At 38.3% G+C, this 27,973-nt stretch overlaps 1 protein-coding gene and 2 non-coding genes across 3 annotated transcripts; 2 read left to right on the top strand and 1 right to left on the bottom strand.

The window, feature by feature from the left end:
- The first annotated feature begins 953 nt into the window (after window positions 1–953).
- UHMK1 (U2AF homology motif kinase 1) lies at window positions 954–27,488 on the top strand. The gene is made up of 8 exons (XM_019986958.2): window positions 954–1,394; window positions 2,679–2,971; window positions 3,735–3,926; window positions 5,822–5,916; window positions 11,440–11,516; window positions 11,665–11,763; window positions 16,281–16,369; window positions 20,403–27,488. Exons 1-8 carry the CDS (start codon window positions 1,127–1,129, stop codon window positions 20,547–20,549), a joined length of 1,260 nt encoding a protein of 419 aa, XP_019842517.2. The 5' UTR covers window positions 954–1,126; the 3' UTR covers window positions 20,550–27,488.
- Window positions 3,071–3,143, top strand: TRNAC-GCA (transfer RNA cysteine (anticodon GCA)). The gene has a single exon. It is a non-coding gene; the product is annotated as a tRNA-Cys (tRNA).
- On the bottom strand, window positions 14,071–14,141 carry TRNAD-GUC (transfer RNA aspartic acid (anticodon GUC)). The gene has a single exon. It is a non-coding gene; the product is annotated as a tRNA-Asp (tRNA).
- Window positions 27,489–27,973: the final 485 nt, after the last annotated feature.

Genomic DNA, 27,973 nt, shown 5'->3' with positions numbered 1-27,973 from the left:
CACGCTTCTGTTGCATGGTTTTGTTGCTAAGCAAGCCTGCTTGCTTTGTGACTAAGCAAACCTGTTTTTTTGGATAATCTTTAATTCCGTCTAGTCAAGGCTATGGTTTTTCCTGTGGTCATGTATGGATGTGAGAGTTGGACTGTGAAGAAGGCTGAACACCGAAGAATTGATGTTTTTGAACTGTGGTGTTGGAGAAGACTCTTGAGAGTCCCTTGGCCTGCAAGGAGATCCAACCAGTCCATTCTGAAGGAGATCAGCCCTGGGATTTCTTTGGAGGGAATGATGCTAAAGCTGAAACTCCAGTACTTTGGCCACCTCATGCGAAGAGTTGACTCATTGGAAAAGACTCTGATGCTGGGAGGGATTGGGGACAGGAGGAGAAGGGGACGACAGAGGATGAGATGGCTGGATGGCATCACTGACTCGACGGACATGAGTTTGAGTGAACTCCGGGAGTTGGTGATGGACAGGGAGGCCTGGACTGCTGCGATTCATGGGGTCGCAAAGAGTCGGTCACGACTGAGTGACTGAACTGAACTGAACCCGTATTTTTTTCTACTTACAATCCCCTAGTGAGAGTCACTATTTAATCACCTCCTTTATCCCTTTACTCTGTCCCTATCAAAAGCAAGCTTTCCTGCATTTCTTCTTAGTGAAAGTGAAGTCGCTCAGTCGTGTCCGACTCTTTGCGACCCAATGGACTGTAGCCTACTAGACTCCTCTGTCCATGGGATTTTCCAGGCAAGAGTACTGGGGTGGTTTGCCATTTTCTTCGCCAAGGGATCTTCCCGACGCAGGGATCGAACTCAGGTCTCCTGCATCCCAGGTAAGCAGATGCTTTACAGTCTGAGCCAGTAGGAAGCCTGCCCCCGCTAGGCCCGCCTCCTTCGGCCGGCAGGATTGGCTCTTCCCCTATTTCCGGCTTCTGGGACCTCCCTCCCCACCCCGCCCCAGGAGACGGTTTCCGGTGTCATGGCGGCGTGAGGTCCCGGCAGTCAGTGAGGCGGCTGCAGGCCCGTCCCTGCGGAGCCGCTGGTCCGGCAGGCGGGGATGTGACCGCAGGCCCTGCCGGCCTGCCCCGGGCGTCGAGTCAGCTCCGTGTCAGCCCCCTCAGTCCGCACCGATGGCGGGATCCGGCTGCGCGTGGGGCGCGGAGCCGCCGCGGTTTCTGGAAGCCTTCGGGCGGCTGTGGCAGGTACAGAGCCGCCTGGGTAGCGGCTCCTCGGCCTCGGTGTATCGGGTGCGCTGCTGCGGCACACCCGGCTCGCCCCCAGGAGCGCTGAAGCAGTTCCTACCGCCAGGAACCACCGGGGCTGCGGCCTCGGCCGCCGAGTATGGTTTCCGCAAAGAGAGGGCGGCGCTGGAGCAGTTGCAGGGTCACAGGAACATCGGTAATTGCCGCTGTCTCCCTTCTTGTTTTGCCCAGGTCCCAGTTTTAGCGTGCTGTCTCTCAGCCTGGCGTTCCGTCTTCCGTCTTTTAGGCTGGAGAAGTGGGTCTTGTCCTGTACTCATCACCGGGTACAAGGCCGTTTCCCATCCCCCTTTCACTCTGCAGTACGGGGAAGATTGTCTGCTTTGCTCGTAGTAGATGCTCAGTAAATTCTGTTTTGCTTCAGTTCTCATTAGAGAATGTTGCACAGAGAATTGTCTTCTCAAGTGAAAGGAGGTGTATCTTTAGTAGATTGTCATCTCTTGTACGGAAATTTTTGAATCTTTGCACACCAGTGAAAAATGGGAAATATTTCTCGTACTTGTGACGTCAATACTAATAACTCGTATAGGTTGTTCTTGATACATATTTGGTATGGGTTTGGGAGAAATGACTCCTAAATTTTACATAGGTGTTCGTATGGAAGTGTGAAAATTATACATGTGAACTTTATACTTTTAGCCAGGTAAGACCATGTTTCATCATTCAGATATTTAGAATGTAAGATATATAATGATTACTGGTGATTGATCTACGAAAACAGTTTTCATTCTTATTATACCAACAGAGAGCTTGTAATTAGTTATGGCTTTATAAATGTCTTACTTCCCGGCAGACATGATCCATATTTAATTTAAAGAGTGACCTCTTTAATACTACCATTTAAAGAAGAATGTCTTAATACTAGTGTTGCTTTTTTTTCCCTTTTCTTTTTCAAGGGTTGCCAAATGGTGTATATAACCTGGCTATTTAGGAGGGAATTTTTTTGGCCTAAGGACTTGATGAATCTCTACAAGATTGTTAAAATGTCATCTTGAATGTCTTAATCTCTCCTTTTAATATTTAGATAATAGAGCGCTATTCTGAATCAGGAAAGGATTTTCAGTTTCGATTTTCCGTGTTGTGACATTTAGGTTAAGAGTACTTAGTATTTGGATTTTTCTTCTGATCAGTTTTGCTTGGCACCCTAAGTGCATATTCACCCATCACTGAGTGCTTGGGAAACAGTTTGAATTATTGTGTCATATTTAATATCTTTTAGTAGTAATTTGCTGCTGAAGGTCATCTCATCTTATTTTGTTAAAATAACTGAGTTGCCCAAAAATCTTACTCACGAGAAAAATAAATCATAGCGGCTTGTTCATTAAAGTTACCCTTCTCTAGACTCCCCCCGATATTTATCTACTTTAATAGTCACTCATTCTGAGTCTGGTTTTTAAACTATTGTAATTAATTTCTTTTCTAGTGACTTTGTATGGAGTCTTCACAATCCACTTCTCTCCAAATGTGCCATCACGCTGTCTGTTGCTTGAACTCCTGGATGTCAGTGTTTCGGAATTGCTTTTATATTCCAGTCACCAGGGTTGTTCCATGTGGATGATACAGCACTGTGCCAGAGATGTTCTAGAGGCCCTTGCTTTTCTTCATCATGAGGGTTATGTCCATGCAGACCTCAAGCCACGTAACATATTGTGGAGTGCCGAGAATGAATGTTTTAAACTCATTGACTTTGGACTCAGCTTCAAAGAAGGCAATCAGGTAAGACATACTTTCTCTCCCGAGCCCCTCAATGGTCTAAAACAAATATTTTTAAATAACAGAGGTGATTTAGTAGAGACTTAACAGATATTTGGGGCTTCCCTGATGGCTCAGATGGTAAAGCACCTGCCTGCAATGCAGAAGACCCAGGTTCAATTCCTGGGTCAGGAAGATCCCCTGGAGAAGGGAATGGCTGCCCACTTCAGTATTCTTGTCTGGAGAATTCCATGCACAGGGGAGGCTGGCAGGCTGCAGTCCATGGGGTTGCAAAGAGGCAGACACGACTGAGTGTCTAATATGCGTGTTTGAGTCAGGTAGGGAGAGCTAATACAAGACGGCTCTGAAATTTTTAAAAGTACTTTACACAGAACACTGTTTTTCTTTGAGCGTTTGGTTAATTGTTGAATTACTGTTACTGATGTCTTCAGTCTTGGGACTCTAATGGAAGAACTCACATGACAGTTCTGGCAAATGGCCCATTCTCCATAGTTTATCTGCTCTTTGCAGAGTGTCCTTATTTTTCAGCAGTGCCTCATAGGCAAGAGAGTATCTAAAGAAACGAGCAGTTGTATGGAAAGTGTGCAGCTTGCCTTTGAGAACTATCCAGTTAATGAACGAAAGAATTATGATCGCCAAGGACTAAAAATTCTGGCATTTAGTGTGACATTGGCTTATCACACATTCTGAGAGGTAAATACACTGTAGAGATGGCTGGAAGGTGGGCAGTTTTTGATTGGTTATAATACTTACTCATTTTCTTTAGGATGTAAAGTATATTCAGACAGACGGGTATCGGGCTCCGGAAGCAGAACTGCAGAATTGCTTGGCCCAGGCTGGCCTGCAGAGTGATACAGAATGTACCTCAGCTGTTGATCTGTGGAGCCTAGGAATCATTTTACTGGAAATGTTCTCAGGAATGAAATTGAAACATACAGTCAGATCTCAGGAATGGAAGGTAAACTGAACCTGTGTTTTGCTTTCAGGTCCTTAATCCCAGTGTAAGAGTACTCAATTTATAATGATTTTCGTTGAGGTCTCTGATTGCTTTATCGCCTCCATATTCCCCTTACTACCTTTAATGCTACTTACTCCTCAGTCCCATAGCTACAGATGCGCTAGGGAGCATTGCATGCCCACCGTTTTTAGCTGAGGCCTGGCATGTTGTAAGTGCTTAATAAAGTGTTTGAATGAATGCCTTTTCCTGAGGAAGCAAAAGTGGTTTGTTTAGTAAAGTAATTGTATTACATTCTAAAATATTACTAATACAGTAGTATTCTGTGAGGATTGTTGGAATGGATATTGGTTATTTACATGTGAAAACCTGGGGGCACGAATATGTAAAACCAGTAGCTCAAGGTCATACAACTGGATGTTCTGCCCCTCGTAGTCAGAAGTTCAGTGTTCTGTCCACAGTTCCACGCTGCTTCCTATTTGTGCTCTATATGTGAACTGTCCTGAGAAAGTGACTGTTGCTTATAACATTGTTTGCTTGGGAACATGGGTTGTAAGTTCCAACTGACATAGGAATTTACTTTGTGCATATTTGTGAGTTAAGAATTTTTTCAAATGTATTGCGGCTTGAATGTTGTGGTGGTATCAGTCTCTTTTAGACTAGGTGTTTGAAAAGCAATACAGTGTTTAGGAATTACTGATTTTGATAAGCAAGTATTTTTTTGAGCATATAATACTTAGTGTGTGGCTGCTACAGAGTTTTATTTCTCTTAAACCCCTAGTCATCTAGGTCTGTTGAAACAGTTCTTGGAAGGAATACTTTAATAGGCTAGTAGTTGTACCTTACATTTGGCAAAAAAAAAATGCTGCTATTGGAGTAAAACCAGTATCACTCTTTGTCATTAGTACCTGCACACAGTCCAGTGTACTTTGGGGGTACTTTCTCTAGTGCTTATACAGATAAACACATCAATTTCCTGCATTAGGCTTGACTCACTTTGAATTCTTTGGACTTTTTCTGCTTAGGACAGGGCCAGTTAGAATTAGATCACATTCAGTGATCTAGTTAATTATTAACTTAGGCATTTAATTTTTTTTCTTTTTTGGTGAAATTTAGAGGCTGATGTGTATTAAAGCAGTCCCCACTATTTGCCCCCTAGATAAAAATATCATTCTGTATTTTATCACTTTCTGTGGAGGCACAATTACCAAATATGAGCTTAGGCTCTGAAGTTAAATCTCTAGGGTTTATATCTTCCCTTCACCTCTAAGTTACTTATTTAGGTTTACTAAACTGTGGTTTGCTTTCAGTAAAATGATGATAAGAGTGTTGAAATGATATCTAATTCTTAGCATCGTGTGTGGCCTGTGGTAAGTATTGATATTTGGTGATGATGATAAATTGAGTGTTTTGACTCATGTACACACTTCCATAGTACTCCTGGAGAAAATGTAATGTTCCACAAGGATTTAAGGTATGAATAATGTGACAAGTGCAATTTTAAAATTCTGCCCTGGTTTCTCCTTGATAGTTGATTTTATTCCATCTGAAAACCAATTGAGGACTCATTATGAGGACACTCTGACTCACCTAGCACACGTTTATTTTCTCAGTTTGCGTTAAATTACGTTTCTGTGTGGTTGCTTGGTATTTGTTTCTTTATTCATTCACCTAGTAAATGTTCACACAGTGTTAGATACTGAGAATAGAGAAAAAATTCCTCTTCTCTAGAAGTTTTATAATAATGTATGCAATCTCCTTCGTAAAGATAATAATCTTTTAGAAGAGAGTGTTTTCTGTTATATTTAACTTATCAAACTGTTCAGTGCTGTGTGCCTAGTACTCAACAAATAAGGACTGAACTGGATAACCAAAGAAGGACTTTTCTGTCTTTTTAGGCAAATAGTTCTGCTATTATTGATCACATATTTGCCAGTAAAGCAGTGGTGAATGCCGCAATTCCAGCCTATCACCTAAGAGACCTTATCAAAAGGTACATTACATGTACTTTAAACTTGCTTTTTTTCCTGAAAGGATTTATATTATTTTCTGGTTTGCTTAGTCATGTACAGGTTTTGCTTCCTTAGAATTAAAAATCTTTAGATATTCTATACAGACTGGTTTCTAGTAAGAAACAAAGTAGTCAAGTCATTGTAGTAAATTTATTTTCAAAAGAGTGTTCTTTTTTTCATGGCTAGTACCAGGTATCAGGCTCTTACGCTGCTCAGTGGAAGATAGATGACGAGTCACTGTATGTTGGGCCTTCTGTAACGCTGCCAGTTCTGAAAATGGAGAATAGGTGTTTAAAGAGTCTTTACTAACTAAAGACCAAGTTTACTTTGGAACGCCAAAATAATGTTTCATGTAAAGTAATTATATATTATACTTTAAATAATTACCATTGAAAACTTTGGGGACAGATAGAGTGTTTCGCTTTCACCCATTCCCCTTAGTGGTAACATCTTAAAAATCTTGAGTACAATGTCAAGACTGGGAAATGGATATTACAGTACATGGAACTCAGATCTCACCAGTTTTATGTGTACATATTTGTGTGTCTGTGTGTATGTTTTACAAATTACAGTAGTTTTAAGCAGCTGCTTGTAGCTGATACTAGATATTGCATGTTGCATTTTACATTGAAAAGAGGCAGTGTAAAATTACATTATAGATTCTAGGATAGAAGTCAAATTATATCATGGATTCTAAGATAGACTTAGAAGTCTCAGTTTTAGCATTGACTTTGTCATTTAGCTTGAGAGTTTTTTTTGTTTTTAATGATAACTTTATTCTTTTTCTTTCTGCAACTAATACTAGATTTGGAAGCTATAAAAAATTGTGATGAGTAATTATAAGCTCATTTTCTAGTGTTAGCACTTTGCTCTATTTCTTTTCAGTATTTTCCTTCGTATTTTGTTGTGTATGCATGCAAATCATTCAGACCTTTCTTTTTTTAGACTAAAACATAAATACTGAAAAAAAATGCATAGCTTAGTGAATACTTAGGAATATTTTTATATCTACCATTTAGGTTGAGAAATAGAACTTTACCAGCCACTCTAGAAGTCCTCTGTGTACTCCATCCCAATTGCAAGCCCCTTCTTCCTCCTTAAAGAACCGCTGCCCTGATTTCATGGTTATTACTTCCTTGTTTTTATTATAGTTCTGTTACCTAAGTGTGCATCCCTAAATACTATAGTTTAATGTTGCTCTTCTGTTAAGAACACTTTTAAGTTTCATTTACTTTAAAAGGTCCCTTTCCATCTCCTACCCTCCTTTTCCCTTGTTTATTTGTTGAACAGCCTGGATTGCTGACTCAGTATAGTTGTCCACAGTCTGAATTTTACAGATGGTGTTATTGTAGTATGGTTTAACATATTGCCCTATTTTCTGTAAATTGGTGGTTGTATATATGGTACTGTGTTTTTTTAGGTTAGCACATAAGGTGGCTATCTCCATTTGATGTGTTAACAGCTGTTAATACTCAATGCCTAGATCCATTACTTTGTTAGGGATTGTAGAACAGTGATGTTCTTAGTCTCCTCGTTTAGTTAACTAAAGATGAAATAAACGCTTGGTTCTCTTAATTAGCTTGTTTTCATAATGAATTGGTTCCTTATCATCTTTCAAAGTGGATCATTTCCTTTTTGAAAGGTCAAAATATCAGTATTAACTAATGAATCTAAATATATTTGGTGTAGTTCAGTCCGTTGCAGTTCTTATCCTAATTGAAACTGAAATTATCTCATCTTTGATGAATGTGAGGCTCTGCAGGTTAGCTTTGGCATACCTTGCTATCTTTAATAGCTTCATCACTATCTGGTATGAGAAGATGTTTCCAGTTCAAAGTATACATTTCCTGCTCCAGACTTAGAAGTAGCCATTTCTCTAAGAAGCCTGGTTTCTTTTAGTAGGAAGTAGTGTTTCCCGCAGTCTGGGATGTGAGGCCATCTGGTTGTGACGTCTGTCACCCTGTTCAGCTAAACTGGCTGACTGGGCAGGTGTCTCCTCCCTCCCGCACAGCTCCATGTACGGCCCTCCCGAAGCTGTGCGCTGGGTCGAAGTGGATGACCATCCCCGATAGAAGAGAACCAGTCTTTGGTCAAGGGTATATGAGTAGCTGTGCTCTCTGCTAGAACCTCCAAGTAAAAGGCACTCAATCGTGTCTGAGTCTTTGCGACCCCATGGACTGTACAGTCCGTGGAATTCTCCAGGCCAGAATATTGGAGTGGGTAGCCATTCCCTTCTCCAGGGGATCGTCCCAACCCAGGGATCGAACTCAGGTCTCCCACATTGCAGGTGGATTCTTTACCAGCTCAGCCACCAGGGAAGCCCAAACAAGCTCTCAAAACCATAGTCTGGGTATTAAGAATACACATTGCTGTTGGGGGGGTGATTGATTCTAGGCCTGTTAAGTGGGTGGAGTTCGCACTGACATTTCTCATTTAAGTTCAGTACCACAGCGTTTTTACTTCTGTTTTATACCTCTTTGCTTTTATGTCAAGAATTCTGGTTCTTAAGGACAAAGAGAATGCCAGATTAGAATATTTCGTTGTTACTCATTTGCTTTATTCCACATTACACTAAAACAGTCTCAATAATAGTGCTATAGTATGATTACTGAAAACAGTTGGTTTTGCATATGCTCTTCCTATTCTCCCATTTGAAAAATAGTTATAACCGTGTTGTCAGATTATACGGCTATTACATGCTATGCACTCTTTATTTTTCAAACACTCTGATTTAGTCTTAGTTCTGTGTGTAACTAGATATTTAATGTTCATCACTGGTCCTTGTATTCTAATCATTTTAGTGTACTTAAGCTTGTTCTTTTGATTGTAGGATTAATATTCTCTGAGTTCGTGCTTGTTAATAATAGTTAAACTGTGTTATTACACTTGAAAGTCTGTTTACTGAAGTCGCTCAGTCGTGTCCGACTCTCTGCGACCCCATGGACTGCAGCCTCCCAGGCTCCTCTGTCCATGGGATTTTCCAGGCAAGAGTACTGGAGTGGGGTGCCATTTCCTTCTCTAGGGGATCTTCCTGACTCAAGAATTGAATTGAACCCGGGTCTCCCGCATTGCAGCGGACGCTTTACCCTCTAAGCCTCTGTTTATCTGAGTATAAAAATCCTTGGCAGACATTTTTCTTGAACATTTTAAACATATTACAGTTGATCCTTGAATAGCATGGGTTTGAACTACATGAGTCCATTTATACACAGATTTTGTTACTACATGATGTGCAGTTGGTTGAATCTGCGGTGCAGAACTGTGGATACAGAGAAACTGGATATGGAGGGCCAGCTCTAAGTTAAATGGATTTTCAGCTGGGGAAAGGGTGTACTCCTAACCTGAAGTTGTTCAGGGGTCAACTGTAGTCCATTTTCTTGTAGCAAATAGTGTTGCTGTTGAAAGCAGAGTGCTGATGACACTTTGTTTTTAAGTAATTTGGTCTTTTGGTGTAAATGCTGCGAGGATTTCATGTTTTTGTTAAAAGTCTAGTGATTTTACCAGAATAATAGATTTTGATTGCTTTGGGTCTGAATTCTCAGGAAATATGTAGTTTTAGATCTTTTTGTTTGTTCTATGAAAGTATTCTTAAGTTACAATTCTTAGTGTTTGTTCCATTACTTTGCTTTTTTTTTCCTTCAAACACTCCCATTCTATATGCATTATTAATAGATTTTCTCTGACTATTCAGTATTATCACTCTCTTGAATAGTTTTTTATTTGTTTTGTCATTTCTTTTTGATTTAACAATTTTTTCTCCTTTCTGGACATCATCTTTTGTTTTTATTCATCGTTATGTTACTTCTAGCTTAAGCTTAGTTTATGTAATGATTTTTTTCCTTTTATTCCTAATTCTTTTAGTTACCTGATTTTTGATATTTTCTAATTTTGATTTATGTTACTCTTTAATATCTTGTATCTGTAAAAAATGCCTTGGCCTCATTTTCAGATGGTTGGTTATGGTGTTCCTGTGTGTTGTGGTCATGTCTTTCTTGCATGCATTTGTTGTCTGAGGGCAGGTTATTTTGCAGTCTTCTTTCCTTGTCTAGTAACTTTGTTATAATACTTTGTGGCTCATTTTTATGGGAAATTCATTTTCCTAAATTTAGGAAGGTGTAGCTTTTCTAACTCGGAGAAGGCAATGGCACCCCACTCCAGTACTCTTGCCTGGAAAATCCCATGGATGGAGGAGCCTGGTGGGCTGCAGTCCATGGGGTCGCTAAGGGTCGGACACGACTGAGCGACTTCACTTTCACTTTTCACTTTCATGCATTGGAGAAGGAAATGGCAACCCACTCCAGTGTTCTTACCTGGAAAATCTCAGGGACGGGGGAGCCTGGTGGGCTGCAGTCCATGGAGTCACACGCAGTTGGACACGACTGAAGTGACTTAGCAGCAGCAGCCGTAGCTTTTCTAACTATACATAGCTCCTTCTTCTGTTGTTTTGTGTAGTGGTTTTTTTTTTTTTCCTTGCAGTCCTCTTGGCTCTTCCCTTTCCTTGCTTTTTCCTGATGTCTTTGTCTCTTTCTCTCTCAATTTTCATTTACCCCATCAATATGGGTTCTTGTCCCAAGATTTCTTTTCTCTGCAGGAAGGACTCTGCCTTAGACGGGAGCTTCAGCCGATTGGTTTTGAGAGATTATAATGCATTGGAGAAGGAAATGGCAACCCACTCCAGTATTCTTGCCTAGAGAATCCCAGGGACGGGGGAGCCTGGTGGGCTGCCGTCTATGGGGTCGCACAGAGTCGGACATGACTGAAGCAACTTAGCAGCAGCAGCAGCAGCAGTGTCTAGATTACTTCAGCCCCCTCAAATCTTACAGAGGACCCCTTGTATTCATTTGTAATGTGCAACCCCTAGTTGAGTTTAAACTGCTTTTCTCAAATTGGTTTTTTGTGCTTTCTAGTGAATACCTGTTTTGGGGGATTATTTTTTCTCTGGGTCATCAGACTAACTGTTGTTTCTCAGAGAAAGAAACAAACAACGGAAGAAGTTCCGTCTTCATAGATGCCCATATGGTGCAAGTCTTACTGCTGTTGATGGTTTGTCCCTAGCCACTCGGATTTTGTTGTCTAGTGAGGATACTTACTTTTGTTAGAGATGTTGTCCATAGATTGTTTTTATTTTGCTATCAAGTTGCTTTATTATTAGGAGGCTTTAATAAGACAAAAGTCATCTCACCTCTTTTTTTTTTTTTAATTCAATTACCGTAAATCTATGTCTAGCTTTTTTTCAGTTAGTGTTACAGAATGTGGATCATTTTCCTATGTTGTTTATTAATCAAAAACATTTTACATTAAAATATAGTAGTATGTCTTAGGTATGTATAATAATTTACTGAGCTGTTTACTCATAAATGGCATTAATATTTTTTGTAGTTGAATGATTCAGAAAGTCATGCTAATATAATTAATGTTGTGGTGAATATTTAGACGTTTTTATTTTCTTTATTGGTTATATTTTCAAAAGATTTGATGTAAAGATACCTATTTTTGTGTTTTAGCATGCTTCATGATGATCCAAGCAGAAGAATTCCTGCTGAAATGGCATTGTGCAGCCCATTCTTTAGCATTCCTTTTGGTAAGTTGTATACATCTTTATTTTTTCTTGGTTATTTTATAATCAAATAAGATATCAGAACTAATTTATATTCCCAAGCTCCTTTGTCTAATATTCATCAGTTTATTGGGGGAGTTTGCATTTAACCATGTTGTAATGAATTTAACAGCCCCTCATATTGAAGATTTGGTGATGCTTCCTACGCCAGTGCTAAGACTGCTGAATGTGCTGGACGATGATTATCTTGAGAATGAAGAAGAATATGAAGGTCAGGGCTTCCTAAATTTTATTTTAATGTGTCTTTCCTGTGTAGAATAGACATACCGTTTCATAGCATTCTCATATTTTGCTAGTTTATATAGTGAGGATATTGAACTATATGATCTCTAAAGTACACTTACTTTTGACTCCTGCTGTATATTTAATGTGTCCCCCACCAGTTTCCTATGAGAAAGCTCTAAGCCCCAGTGTGATAGAGTTGGAGACTTTAGGAGGTAATAGGGTTAGATTAGGTCATGAAGCTGGGGCCCTTCTAATGGAACTGAGTGAGTGAGTGAAGTTGCTCAGTCGTGTCTGACTCTGTGACCCCTTGGACTGTAGCCGCCCAGGCTCCTCTGTCCATGGGATTCTCCAGGCAAGAATACTGGAGTGGGTTACTAGCAGCCTTTAAAACAGAATAGACAGGAGAGCAGTCTTTCTCTTTCTCCTCTTTCTGTCTTTGCCCATGTGGGTATCCAGCAGGAAGGCAGCTGTCCACACCCAGGCAGCAAATCTGCCTGCACCTTGATGTTTGAATTCCAGCCTTCAGAACTGTGAGAAACAAATGACTGTTGTTGAAGCCACTCAGTGTGTGGCATTTTGTTACAGCAGTCCCAGCAGACTGGAACAGTTCCTAAGGCTCTTTCAACTCTTTTACATCTGATAAACCTTTACTAAATAAAGAAAGAAGATTATCTTTCCCAGCAACTTCTTTCTTTCTGTCTGTGCTAATCTGCGCTACGCTTTCACTTCTTTTTAGCTCTTATTTATTTATTTTGCTTTTAACAATTCATTGACTCAAAACATATTTACTGAGTATGCACTTGCCACTGTGGATTTATTTCCTGTCTTTAGTGTAATAGGGGAGACAGTTCTATAAACAACTACAAGTATGTAAATGATTACTTATATAAATCTGAAGGTTATGGTAAAGTACTGAGCAGAGAGGAGGGCTATTTAACTCAGTCTGAGTGATGCATGAATAGACATCTCTACAGACATATAATATCTGAGTTCTGTTAGTAATTGAAGTTGCTTGACTAAAAGTTGAGGGGTTGAGCTAAAAGTAGCTCAGAGACACAGAGATGAGAGAAAATGTGGCATATTCAGAGAACAGTAAATTGTTTGGAATGGCTGTATCTTAGGATATTTAACAGTCAGTTAAAGCTAAAAAGGTAGCCAGAATACAGGTATCTAATAGACTTGTTTGATACGTTTGAGAATTTGGACTTTAATCCCAGAGATAGTAACACTGGAATGTAAATTACACAAAAGAACTTTGTATCAGGGGTAGAATAGTTACTGGCTTCTGATAAGTATTCAATAAATATTTGTCCATTGTAAAATGCAATAAAGAGCTGTTAAAAATTTAAACTAGGAGAGTGTTATAGTCAAACTTGGGTTTAATAAGAGCATTCTGGAAGCAGAGTGGTGAATGGACTAAAAAGCAGGACCAAACTTAGAAATATCAATTGTGTGCATGCTAAGTCGCTTCAGTCTGACTCTTTGCAACTCTGTGGAGTGCAGCCCTCCAGGCTCCTCTGTCCATGGGATTCTCCAGGCAAGAATACTGGAGTGGGTAGCCATCTCCTCTTCCAGGGGATCTTCCCCAAAGATTGAAGCCAGGTCTCCTAGGTCTTCTGTGTCTCCTGCATTGGCGGGTGCATTCTTACCACTTCCCCCACTTGGGAAGTTCAGAAATAGCAGTTGCTTAGCACTGAACATTTTCTTTGTGGAAAATTAAACCATTACTGATGGAGCTAGTTTTACCACACTGTTTCTTGTAAGGGTAAATCATTTTATGTCCCTCAGCTTAATATAGTTACCTAACAAATGAAACAAACTTAATTTCTTTGAATCTGTGACAGTTGTAGGAATCTCCAATCTATACTTTTTAGGATGTCTTTTTATTTGAAATAATATTCTTACCCTCATTATTGTTTTGGAATTCCCAGGTAGCTCAGTTGTAAAGAATCCCCCTGTAATGCAGGAGTGAAGTGAAAGTCACTCAGTCATGTCTGACTCTTTGCAACCCCATGGACTGTATAGTCCATGGAATTCTCCAGGTCGGACTACTGGAGTGGGTGAAGTAAAGTGAAGTCACTCAGTCGTGTCTGACTCTTTGTGACCCTAGGGACTGTAGCCTACCAGGCTCCTCCATCCATGGGATTTTCCAGGCAAGAATACTGGAGTGGGTAGCCTTTCCCTTCTCCAGGGGATCTTCCCACCCCAGGGATCAAGCCCAGGTCTCCCGCATTGCAGGCAGATTCTTTACCAGCTGAGCCACAAGGGAAGCCCAAAAAAGGGTCACCGCGGCTGCATGGGCCAGGAAATGAACCTGGGCCTCCCTCATGACAGGTGAGAATTCTACCGCTGAACCACCCATGCGCAATTTGGGTTCAGTTCCTACGCTGGGAAGATTCCCTGGAGAAGGAAATGGCAACCCACTCCAGTATTCTTGCCTGGGAAGTCCCATGGACAGAGGAGCCTGGCGGGCTGCAGTCCATGGGGTTGCAAAAGAGTTGGATACAGCTTAGCAGTTAAACAACAACAGCATTGTTTTAATTAGGTCATTTACAGTAGTTCTAAATAATCTCTTGACATCTATTTCAAATTATTAAGTCTTTTAAGTGTCTACCTACTGTATTTAAGTGTCTCCTGATCATTTTGATTGCTGTAAAATTCAAGTGTGAACTTTCTTGAGTAAACCTTAGGGTAGACTGTATCTGTTCTTTCCTGTGTATCTTGCTGTGTAACACCTTTTTTGCTACTTCTAAATACATTAAGCATTTAAATGCTGACATGTTAATTTTAACATTTAATGGCATTTAAACATTTAAATGCTTCAGTTCAGTTCAGTCACTCAGTCATGTCCGACTCTTTGCGACCCCATGAATCGCAGCAGGCCAGGCCTCCCTGTCCATCACCAACTCCCAGAGTTCACTCAGACTCACGTCCATCGAGTCAGTGATGCCATCCAGCCATCTCATCCTCTGTCGTCCCCTTCTCCTCCTGCCCCCAATCCCTCCCAGCATCAGAGTCTTTGCCAGTGAGTCAACTCTTCGCATGAGGTGGCCAAAGTACTGGAGTTTCAGCTTCAGCATCATTCCTTCCAGAGAAATCCCGGGGCTGATCTCCTTCAGAATGGATTGGTTGGATCTCCTTGCAGTTCATGCTATTAAGTCTTAATATTTAAGAGTCTTACATGAACTAAAGTGCAACAGACTTTTTAGTAGCATTAAATACCTTTGTCAGTTCTGATTAGCAAGGTCAGCTTCAGATTACACTAGTTTTGGGTAAGCTTGCCTTGCTGGAAATCATGTGAGGACAGCTGTTTTGTAATCTTGATGGCAGCGGGGAAGAAGTTAGATTTGAACCTTCCACTGAGACCAAAATGAATTGCAAGTTTTGTATATATTAGAGTATTAAAACAAGGAAGTAGGAAGAGGGTGGGGAGGGAAGGAAAAAGGGCAGGCAGGCAGGAGAGAGTAAAGGAAAAAAAATTAGCTAAAAAATCATAGGAGATTAAAATACACATATTCTTGGAGTGGAGAAGGCACAGTGTGCACTAGTGTGCACAGAATTCAACATACTGATTCAGCAAATTTTACCGTGACGTGAACCGCCGTAGACAAAATATTTACAGTTCTTACCACAGAAAGAACCCCTGTAACGCAAGCCAATAGATAGTGGATAAAGGACACAATTTATATGAAAGAATGTACAATATATCTCACACACATATTTCATTCTCATTTGTTGAAATATTAATACTGTACTCTGATATCTTTGTCACTTGTCACATTGACAGTGAAGATGTGGGTAAGGTATAGGAAAACATATTCTCATATGTCACTGGAACCTATATGAAAAGCCAATTGGTAACTCTAGCAATTACAAATTCATATGAATTTTGACCTAGCAGTTCCATTTCCAAAAAGTTAATTTAGAAGTACACAAGTGAAATGAGATGTATATACAAGTTTATCTGTTACAGTATTGTTTATAATGGCAAGCAGTTTCAGAATAGTTTAATTATTCATCAGTAGGACACATTAGAGAATTTATAGAATGAAATATTAAATCACCATAAAAATAAATGAGAAAATTTTGTGTAATGATATTGAAAGGTCTAAAAATGTAGTTTTAAAAAAGATTGGAACTTTTTATTTAAAGCATATATGATTATGTTTGCTTGTGTAAGCTTATAAAGTTTATGGAAGGTTACAGAAGAAGCTAATAACGCTTATTGTCTTCAGGGAGGGGAACAGAATGACATTTTGGAAAGTTGCAAGAAGACTTTTCTTTTGGATTTCAAATTATTTGAATGTATTAACTAAAACATTTAAAATATAAAAAAATTATTAAATGCATTACATTTATATTATTCTTAACTTAAGCATAATTTTAAAAGTTACAGAAAATGATTTCATTACCTAGTTGTGTATTCTTGAATTTAAAATCTGAAAATAATGAATGCTCGCAAATTACATCAAAGTGATTACTTCTGTATTTATTAATAACCAGATGTTGTAGAAGATGTAAAAGAAGAATGTCAAAAATATGGACCAGTGGTATCTCTGCTTGTTCCAAAAGAAAATCCTGGCAGAGGACAAGTAAGTGAATATTTTTCATAATTTGAAAATGATTCAGTGGTTATTAAAATCCTGTACAAAATGTTTTAATTTTAAAGAAAGATACATACAAAATGTTGCTAGGAATTAAGAATTTGCATTATCACGGTTTTTACTTTTTTGTACTTCTTTCTTTTTCCAAAAGTTCTATAATATGCATGTACTTTTTATCAGTTAAAAAAAATTTTTTTAAGTTGTTAATCTACTTTTTAAGCCATTGTATACAGCCAGCTGAATCATATGCTAATTTAGGTCAGGGTCAGCTACAGAAATATTTGGCCCAGTTTTTTCTAATTAAGTACAGTAGGAGAACCATTTAGGTTAGGTTCTGATTGTAATAGAATTATCAGTGATAATTTAAACAAGGAAAATGTACTGGACTGAGAATCCTGAAAGCTGAGTTCAAGTTTCAACTTGGCTTGTTTTATGAGGAACCTTAGTTTTTTAATCTATAGAATGTATAGGCTAAAAGTATGATCACAGTTTCTGAAGAAAACTCTGTGATCCTAAATTAAGTCTTTCTTTTATCTGTAGGTTCCCCCCCCCCCCCCCCCGAAAATAGAATATTGTTTGATTCTGTTTCTTAATCTTAACATCACTGACATTTGAGCTCGGTAATTCTTTGTTTGGGGAGCTGTCATGTGTGTTACAGGATGTGTAACATCGTCCTTGGCCTCTGCTCACTGGATTAGCCTCTTTCCACACTCCTTCTCAGTTGTGACACCGGAAATGTCTCTAGACAGTGCCAAATGTCCCCTGGTGAAATCACCTCTGGTTGTGGATTTTGTCTTTCATGGTTAAATATTAGGAAAATTCTTGGCAACTGAAAAAAAGTGAAAGAAATTTCACTCTCGTCTTAATGAAAAGTTATTATTGCCAGTCTAGTGATAACAGCATTTACCTCATTCATTGTCAGGAGCATACTAATAACTGCATCCTTGCTGTTTATTTATTCAACCAGTATTTATTGAGCATAACAGGTAGGATACAACAGTGAATGAAGCAGACAAAAGAATGTATAATGATAAGTGCTATGGAGAAAAAGAGATTGGAGTAGAGATATAAAGAGTGCTGTGGAGGGGTGGATGGCAGTTTTAAATAAGCAGGTGAGGAAGAACATAATGGATTACACTTGAGACAAAATTTGGAGGAGGTAAGGAAGAGAATTCTAGCAAAGAGAACAGCAAATTTCAAGGCCCTGAGTATTCCTGGTAGGTTTGAGAAGGGCAGTGTGGCTATGCAAAATGAGAAGAATGGAGTATAATGGGAGATTAGATCAAGGAAGTATGGGAGTATAGGACAGATCAAGGAACGAGAAGGAAAGGTATTGGAAGATTTTGAATTAAGAATTAACATGATCGGACTCAATCTGAGTGGCAAAATAGAAAAACAGGAAGAGTCTTTTCAGGGCAAAAGTGTCCATCTTGTAGCCTACCAGGCTCCTCCGTCCATGGAATTTCCCAGGCAAGAATATTGGAGTGGGTTGCCATTTCTTTCTCCAGGAGATCTTGCTGACCTAGGGATTGAACCCGGGTGATGAAAAAAATAAGTTTGACTGAAAAGAGTAACAGCAGCGTGGTGCAGCTGAAGCGGCTGGGCCTGTAACCGAAGGTCACTGGGCCAGACCGTCTCTGCCATCAGTGTAGCTTTGGGCTTCCCTGGAGGCTCAGCTGGTACAGAACCCGCCTGCAGTGCAGGGGACCTGGGTTCCATCCCTTGGTTGGTAAGATCCCCCGGAGAAGGGAATGACTACCCACTCCAGTATTCTGGACCAGAAAATTCACCCCTACACATTCCATGGGATCGCAGAGTCCAGCATGGCTGAGCAACTTTCACTTTTACTTTCATAAGCAAAAAGACACTGGCTTTATCAGTGCTGAAGAACTGATGCTTTTGAACTGTGGTGTTGGAGAAGACTCTTAAGAGTCTCTTGGACTGCAAGGAGATCCAACCAGTCCACCCTAAAGGAAATCAGTCCTGAATATTCCTTGGAAGGACTGGTGCTGAAAGTGATATTCCCAATATTTTGGCCACCTGATGTGAAGAACTGACTCATTGGAAAAGACCCTGATGCTGGGAAAGATTGAAGGCAGGAGGAGAAGGGGGCAACAGAGGATGAGATGGTTGGACGGCATCATTGACTTGATGGACAGGAGTTTGAGTAAGCTCTGGGAGTTGGTGATCCTGGACAGGGAAGCCTGGCGTGCTGCAGTCAACGGGGTCACAGAGTTCGACACGACTGAGCAACTGAACTGAACTGACACGACTGAGCAGAAAAAATAAGCTGCTTTATCAACAAAAGAAATAAGCTTCTAAGTGGAGAGTGAATGTAACTTTTGATAAATTCTTAAAATCACAGATTTAACTTCTTTCAGTTATTGAAGATGTTGCCTAGTTGGTAAAGTCAGCATGAATTTTTCAGTTCAATCATGTTAATTTTTTAAGGAATATTCAAAAAATACTGGAAAATAGAAAAATTCTTACAATTATAAACAGTAGTCAAGATTAAAATGATAGAACTCTACTGTAATTAATTACAAAATAAGTTATAAAATGTGTTTCCTCTTTATTTAGTTTACAGTGATAGAATGTGTAAAACTGTAGGTTATCTATGAAGCAAGGAGTAAGATAGGAAGCATTGTATTTCTTCTATAAGTGCATGTCTACTCATTTATTGAACTTTGGTCAGTAGATTTTGGAGTAATTACTGATCAGTTTAAAAAATCAGAAAGAGCTTCATATTCTCATTGGACATCATCTAATCTTCCTTTTATATTTAAGTATTTATTGCTAGAAACTATAGCTAAACACATTGGTTTTTGGAAGAAAAGGAGATATAAAATATCAACTATATCTAAGATGAGTAAAATGAGCATCAATTTTTAGCACTGGATGGTCTCAAACTTTGTCTTTAAGAGTAATGCATAGAACGGAAGAAGCAGAATCAGTTCTACATGTCCATTTTACAATATTAATGAATTCGGAAAATCCCATCATAAGCCAGAATGTCCTAGGTCTCCTTGTCACACTTCATCCTTAACAGAAATATTTGCGTGACCAGTCATAGGCAAGGCATGAAACTTTGTTTACCAATGCAGGCAGAGTTCATTAAAAAAAGAAAAAGTATTGGATTTAAAGTTGTTTCTTTTTATATACTGGAAGTTTTTATGCGATTTGGAAATACTTTGATTTTTCAGCTAGGAAAAGGGCTCCTAAGAGAGGGGAAATGAAAAGGGATAACCTGCCTGAACTTACAGGTAGATCCAATTTTAGGAAAATGTACAAATGAAAGTTAAGAATCTGGAGATTGATGTCTGTCTGTTCTTGCCTCCACTTTGAAAATCTCTGAGCGTCCTAGGATGCTCGCATCTCAGTTTGAAGAATATTGACGTAACAAAGGAGGCATCCAACTGAGGTGGGAGAGGCAGTTCTTTCCTGGTTCACATACTTACACAGTAACTGAGCAAGTCATTGTACTTGCTTGTAACTGTTGCTTTAGATTGTCACAATAAATTAAATTAGACTAATAAAGGAAGGTATTTCAGCTACCTCGGAGGAGGTAGTGGCACCCCACTCCAGTACTCTTGCCTGGAAAATCCCATGGACGGAGGAGCCTGGTAGGCTGCAGTCCATGGGGTCGCTAAGAGTCGGACACGACTGAGCGACTTGACTTTCTCTCTTCACTTTCATGCACTGGAGAAGGAAATGGCAACCCACTCCATGTTGGTGGGCTGCCGTCTCTGGGGTCACACAGAGTCAGACACGACTGAAGCGACTTAGCAGCAGCAGCAGGAAAGGAAATTACCTAGTTTTAAATTTCTTCCTTACTATAGTTATGAGACACACAACACACACACACACACACACACACACACACACACAGGAAGTTGGGAGACACACAACACACACATACACACACACACACACACACACACACACAGGAAGTTGGAGAAGCACTGTTCTGAAACAGTTTTGATGAAAATGAAGTTACTTTGTTTTCTCTATTCTCTTACAGGTCTTTGTTGAGTATGCCAATGCTGGTGATTCCAAAGCTGCTCAGAAATTACTGACTGGAAGGATGTTTGATGGAAAGTTTGTTGTGGCTACATTTTACCCACTGAGTGCCTACAAGAGGGGATATCTGTATCAAACTTTGCTTTAATCAGTAACCTGAGGACTGTTTCCTGTTTCTCCTCTTCCATCTCCTGGGTTATTCTACATCTGAATGCAGGAGTACCCCCCCTTACCATTTTAAGGGAATACTTTGTATCTTTATTCAATCCTGCTAATGTGCAGCCATTGCTCAAGCAGTGACTGGGTTGCAGACATTAGGCACTGCTTAGGACAAGCCCTTTTAGCTATTCATTGAGGGGTTTTAGAGCATCCATGTGGGCATCTTTTATTTGTGCAGTAGGGCAAGTGCTGCTCTTCAGTATGTAACTTAAAAAGATACTTTTTCATGTGATCATGAAGCAGGGATGAATACTATCCTGTCATAGGAATATTAACAAATTTGTTAGCGTTGGTGACATCACCTACAGATTATTCCTTTATGTTGTTAGGTGGTTCTTCCTTATTGATATCCGTAGTTGGCACTGGATGCTCTCGGTAATTCTAAGTAATTGTCAAGCAGCAGTTCCCTACTGTGTTCTTAACACTGAGTTATGATTTTTTTTAAAGGAGTACTGTAGTACTGAATATTCCTTTAAAGAAACTGCGGTGAGCCTATCTATATATTTTTTTTTAATTAAGGCTTTTAAAATAGAAAGCTGATGCTTGATCTTGCACAATTTTTATGTCTAGTATGTATGCTCGAGTGAGTGTGCAGGTATGAAAGGTTAGAGAATATTTGAGTAGCATTCTTTATAGTGTGAATCTTGTGGGTTAATACAGTCTATGCCCATTTCTTCCCTACCTGTTTAATGTCTGTAAGATTTAGGATACAGGTTTTTTGGGAGTTGGTGTGTCTGAAACAATGAAATGAGAAAATAGTCCATTCCTGAGAGGCCCAGAACACACAAGTCTAGACTGGATTACATTGAAACTCTCTTAAAGTGAGAAAACTCTTGTAAGAGTTTTGGTATACATAGATTGCCCCATCTTTCAGGGTCTGATTTCGACCCTGTATTAGCTCATCTGTTTTGTACTGACTCTGCTAGGATCATTGTAAGATTTCTCAAGATAGAGTTCTGCCTACTATGATGGAAAATTTATATTGATTAAAAAGAAAGAATTAGTTGTTCAGTGAAGGGAAAAGAAAAAACAATAGGTGAAGGGTGCATAATCAAGGATTCTTTATTCTTCCTTTTTCTCTCATCTCTGTCCCACACCTTCTTTTCCTCTTCCTCCATTCTTTGTCTATCCTTAGCTGAAGAGAAGTTAGAGGAAAGCATCCTAGCTGGTCAGGTGGTCTGACTTTTGACTGCAAGGAAGTTAAGAAAGGTGTAGCTATAATAAGGTGGAAGTAGAAAGAAAGAAAAACTCATGAAGAATTCTTAAAAAGATTTATAGCAATCTAACGTGACCCCAGGTAGAGGCTACTAGTATTCATGAGTTCATGGGTACAGGTTGATTACATGCTCTTAGGAATTATAATTATGGATTCCTCTCACTTTACAGTAGATTGTCTTCAGAGATTTAAATCTTAGGAAATCTTTATAAAGCACTGATTATACAAAAAAAGTTATATACAGGTTATGAATTTTTTGTTTTCGTAACTAAATGAAAATTTTATTTATTTATTTATTTTCCTAAGGAAAACACTTTTCTATCTTGCCCTGCTGGAAGGCTCCTCATATGGTTTTCCCTGTGGGTGCCATGCAGGTTATTGAGAGCCCAGTTAAGAATTGACGTCTTAGAGGATGAATTATTTTACCCTGTTCACACAGTTACTATTTGATATTTTAGTTAATCATAGTTACCTAATTCTTCAGAACTCTCTTTAATATTTATTATGAAGCCAAATTTGGTATAAGGAGGATAAATAATGACTTGCCAAAAGACCTTGTGGCCTGGTGCCCGAGGGAAAATTGTATAAGTAGCTTCTAATATGTGCCCTGAGCAGGAAGAGCTATTGTTTTTCATTTTGGCCCTTTCAGAGGTTTATTAGCTGGTTTGGTTTCAGGTGAAAATTGGAGAGAGTATTATGGAGACCTGAGCTTTCCTAAAACATAAATGTTTGTGTGGGTGCAGCTTCTGTGGTGATTAAAAGCACCAGGTCCTTCCGTACAGACTGATGAGCACAGTGCAAATGAGCTCTTTTCAGGGCAAGTATTCTGGTTAGCACGTACACCTTTCTCATTTCCCTTCCCCACCGCACCAAAAAGAAAAGTCCTTACAAATAAACTGCAGGTAGGCTTCTAAGCTTAATGATGCAGTGTGCTGCTAACATCTTGATGCTGAATTTCACAGCATTCTTTGATCGTCTTATTGTTGATGTATTCATCATGAGTATATGTAGTGTTTAACACTGTAGAATTCTATTACAGAAGATGCTAACTAGATTTTAAGTGTGCTGAGGAAAATAACTGATGAGCCTAAGTAATCATGCATTGAATTAAATGTTTTATATTTGAGCCACAAAATTGAAAAAAGATGCCTCCTTTGATTTAAATTGTTATTTTATAGCTCTTAGCCCATTACTACCAAAGATGACATTTGCAGATTTTTCCTCCCTCTTCTAATATTATAAGAAGTTTAATCTTGCTAACTTTTTAAAACCTGAACCAAATATTAAAAGATGCAGTTTTCATCATCCTTTAGGATGAAATACATACACAGAGATTTTGATTTCTTGAAGTTTTAAAAAAATTTCTTTTGGAGAGGTAGGGTAAACATAACAAAGGTTCGTGTTCACTTAACCCCTACCAGTTTGGGAAAATTTTATCTCAGGTAATTTTTCTTTCCCTAAATTAATATCTGTACTTCCTTCCTTCCCTCTTGCCTTCAGGTTTCTTCTTTATTGTCCCATGATGTTGTCCTGGTACGTTTTTGTCCCAGAAAAGGCATGTAAATTGATTATTCTGTAGGAAATCTTTGGTTCTTTGGAAACATATTTGGAGGAGGTGGCTAGTTGGCCACTTTCGAAACTTTAATGCTGTATTTAGAGAAGAATAAATGGGGTTGGATGCCTCAGTAAAAGATAGCACTAGCCAAAAGAAACTATTTGCTGCAATTTAAAGGCATAATAACAAAATGAGCCTCTTGCAATAAGAGATTGATTGCATTTATTATTACTGGATGTCTTCCTTGTTTTGTGGCCATCAGTATAGCACATCTTTAGGAAAAAAATGTCTCTGCTATGCCTCGAGCCACTGCTATGGCTGCTTTTAGAACAAAACCATAAATACAGTTTTTCTCATCCTTCTCCCTGTTTTCATTGAAACAGGTATTGCCTTCTTTTTAAAGGTACTCTGGCTGCTAAATAAAAGAGTGCTGAGCTATGTTAAATTAGCCTTTAAAAAAAATCTGAATTATTATTTAACTTCTCTTCTAGAATCATGTTACTTGTACCTGCAAATTTATTATAAGGAATGTTGCCAGAAAGAGTGCTGCCGTGTAAAGGAAGTAGAAGAGAAACTATGGGCTAAAGTTTGTTTCTGTCTTAGTTCACTGGGCTTCATGCTGGTAAGGGAGTCAGTTACCTTTCTGGAATAAATTGTAGCCAGAGTTACAATACTCAGATGCTGTGTTATGACTCATTTGAGTTATTTCTCAAATGCAGGTAACTGACATTTTGGCATCATTTTCTTAGGCTTTTATCCTAACCATATAAAATTAGGCCTAGCTTACATAATTTCTGCTATTAGTTATACTTGGCAGCGTGACATTTTATTTTTTATAATTTAATGAAAATCAGCACCATAGTAGCTGATGGTAATTATACTGACATAGTTACTGGGTGGGGGTGGGGGAGACACTCAGTAACCACATGTTTTACCTGGCCTTTCATGCAAGGGTACGTGCTAGGTGGCTTTATTCAGGTTAGGGTACAGATGGACTCGCATCATGACTTTTAGTCTGGTGGATGTGTAGACACTCAAAGATTTAAGCAAGTGCCTTGTGTTTCCTGGAAAATATTAAAACTCATTTGGGTGAAACCTTCCCAGATGATAGTAGTTACTGCTCCTTTGCCTTTTCCTTGGAATAGCTTTTAGTTTGAGTCATGTAGTATAAAACTCCAACACATCCTTGGTTTGCCTTTTTTTTTTTTGTATGTGTAAAACTGTTCATATTTGGGTTTTTTCCCCCAGTATTACGTATAATGGAAAGTCACAGTTGTCTAGCAGAATCTAATCCTTCCTTGGATGTAGTTCCATTTTTAATACTACGTTCCTTCTTCAAATCTTACTACTCTAGCTCTCTGATAAAATTAATTTCTTGTTAATTGTGGTCACAATACAGACCAAACTTTGGTCACAGCTCAAAAGAATTTCCATTTCTTAAGGTGCTCAATAAATCACCTTTACTTTTGAAATGTTAGCCTTTTCAGGTTAGGATCCCTTTCTAGCTTTCTCAATGAATAAAAGAATGTTGAATCTCTGTGAAATGGAATTCATCTGAGCCTCTTGTGGTATATTTGGATAAGTTACATTTTCTTAGTGATAGAGGAGTATGGTTTTAGTTTTTGAAGTACCCAAAATTTTAGAGATTTTGTTTTGTTTTAGGTTAGCGTCTTCTCTGACACCACAGGATATGTCATGTTTGTTATCCAGTGTTTTTCACTGGATAACACAGTGAAAAATGTTTTAATTCACACAGTGAATGACCAGTAGATTAACACAGTGACATGTGATTGACAAGCACTTATGGACATTTAAGAAGGCATACAGTTTTACCTTTTTGCTGCAATTTTGGGCTTTTATAGGAGAAATGGGCTGTAAAAGAAGTACCTGTAAACCAGAGAGCATTTAGGAAATCGTTTATGGGTGGTCATGAAGGTGATCTTCAGGATATGAGATACATGGTTTACATAACCTTTGTTCTCCTGATGTGAAGTTTGTATTCATTTTCCTACAACTCAGCACTTTTGTTGTCCATTACTGTTTACTATTTAGAAGGATTAATGTTTTATTTGCTTTATTTGTGCTTTTCAGAGAGTTGTCATAATCATGGCACTTATGTTTGTGGCACTATCAGTGCCAGAATTCATGGGAAATTTATCAAATGATTGCAAGTTATTCGGCATCCTAAAGGAAACCGAGGGCTTTTTTGAAAGTCATGTATGTTTTATGATTAGCTTTGTGATCAGAGAGAACAGAGCATTCTGTATCGTCTTGCCTTATGTGACTATTGATCCATGTGACTGTTGATCCTTGTTGTGAAGTAAAAGAGCTTATTTTGTTATACTACTTTGTATGATGAAAATAAGTCACACTCTGAAGGAAAAAACCCCAAACTGGAGTTGTCAGAATTTTTATTCCTATTTGCAAAACTCTTAGGTAATAACATCAGAGCTATTTCTTATCATAAACTCTTGATTGTCAGCAAGAGAATTATATGTAGTCGGTTCTGTCCCAGTTGGAATTCCCTTCCCTTTCTAAGCTGTCTCCTTAATAGTATTCATGATGTCAGGATAGTGAGTGTGTAAAAGAAAATGTAGTGAGGTGTTCTGTATCACACATCCAAAATCATGCATTTATGGACTCAAAATCTTTTCAGTTTTTTGAATTATCTATAGCTATTTTATTAGCATGGGTTGTCAAAAATCTCCCAGATTTAAGAGTAAAGAAGAGAAAAGTAATATAAACAAAGAGATGAGGGGAAGAAAATGGCTTCCTTTTTAAGGTGTTATTAATTGTTCATATAGTTTATGACCTAAAAATGATATTTATTTTTAAAAATCCAACTTTGGTACCTGTAACATAGAAACATTGCCTTTTCTATACATTCCTCATCATTGTTTGCCCAAAAAATTATTTTAAGAGTGTATGAGACCAGATTAAATATCCATATTCAGTTTGGTCAAATTTTTAAAACTAAATATTTAAATGAGACTCTATCTTTTGTGTATTTGGTATACATCAACACTTACGCAAATCAAGGATCAGAAAGCAACTGGGGACTAGCCATCTCTGTTTCCCTTTGCACATGGGGTACAGTGGGTGGCATTAGTATGCACTAGCTGCAGTGTTGTAGCACCTTATGGAAGTAAGTAGTGTTAAGTACAGTAAAGAAAAAGTTAAGATGCATCTCTGTGGAATATTTACTTTGCAGAGTGTAAAGCTGTCATATCTCTTTCCAGCAGAATTTAACTCCTTCATTCTTTTTTTTTTTTTTTTTTGAAAAAAAATCTTAAATAATTTAACATTCCTTTATATCCTCCAAACAGTGTCAAATCTGGGGTAGAACAGATTTTTCCCCCCAAAGGACTCCATCTTTGTTCTTTTGTTCACTCTTTGAAATCCAGTTACAATCAATAGATTTTGAGAATTTATGGCTTCCTGTATCGGCACTGGAGTGGTTGGTTGTGAATATTAAAACCTACTACTGTTTTCCCTCAATAACATGTAATAGCTGTGTTCTTGCTTAGAAGGTATGGTTAGAAAAATGTGAACGATCACTTAAACCAAAGCCAGTTATAAGGAGTATTCTCTCCTGTTGGTTTACCTTCACCTCAGAACTACAAGAATATTACAGTACACAACAGCTGTCTGTAACATTTCTACCAGTTGTTTCAGTGGTATTTCTTGGCATTTCTTGGCACTATGGTTCTCTGTTCTCGGTGATGTCTTATATTTTTGTGATTAAAAAAAAAAATAACTGAGTGGGACTATAAATGTAGATGTGTATCAGTACCAAGAAATTCTTTTCTCAAATCTCTATATTTCTGATTTCTATTCAAGTCTTTTAAAAATGTTTTTTCTTGCTGAGTAGCAAAGAACTTTTATTTTCCACTTTCCTATATGCTAAAAATGTATGGACACAGCATTTCAATTAACTGAATTGCATATAGTTTTTTTGCTGAAAACTTTATCTGTAAACACGATTGCCTTGTTCAGTTTTGTTGTAAACTGACTTACCATAAGATGCACTGTTGATATGCTTTTTGATGTGTGTTTGTTTGATAAGGGTGATAAAATAAAGCTTAAAAACAAATGAATTGCTTTTTATATTTCAACTATTTCTGTGTTTAGTATAAATATTCAAGTTTAGATAACAGGTAAGTATACTTATTTTATGATTTAATTTTTACTGAGAGCTACCATTGAAAACTTTTCATGTAGCTTCTTTCATTCATTTCTAAAGAATATAATTTCTCACTTTTGAAAATAGTGCATAAACTGACAATACCAAAATGTAATTTTTTATTTTGGAATAAATGTTTTTGATTATGTAGAAACAGCCTTATCTCATGAAAAGAACCAGAATTCATAATTGAGAAACTTGTGTTCTAATCTTGAATCTTTTATCAAGTTGGATGGCTTTAATCAAGTGACTTAATTTCTGACAACAGAGTGAGATCGTAGGTTCAACCATCAGTGTGGAGCATCTCCTAGATGATGGTACTATTTTAGATTATGTCATGTTTAACGTTCCCTTTTACGTTTATGAAAACTAAAGCCCAAATAGGATAAATAAGTTTGC

The sequence above is a fragment of the Bos indicus genome, chromosome 3, assembly GCF_029378745.1.
Source record: "Bos indicus isolate NIAB-ARS_2022 breed Sahiwal x Tharparkar chromosome 3, NIAB-ARS_B.indTharparkar_mat_pri_1.0, whole genome shotgun sequence".
Classification (NCBI taxonomy): domain Eukaryota; kingdom Metazoa; phylum Chordata; class Mammalia; order Artiodactyla; family Bovidae; genus Bos; species Bos indicus.
The sequence above is the reverse complement of the archived record's forward strand: the minus strand, read 5'-3'. Positions and strand labels throughout refer to the sequence as shown.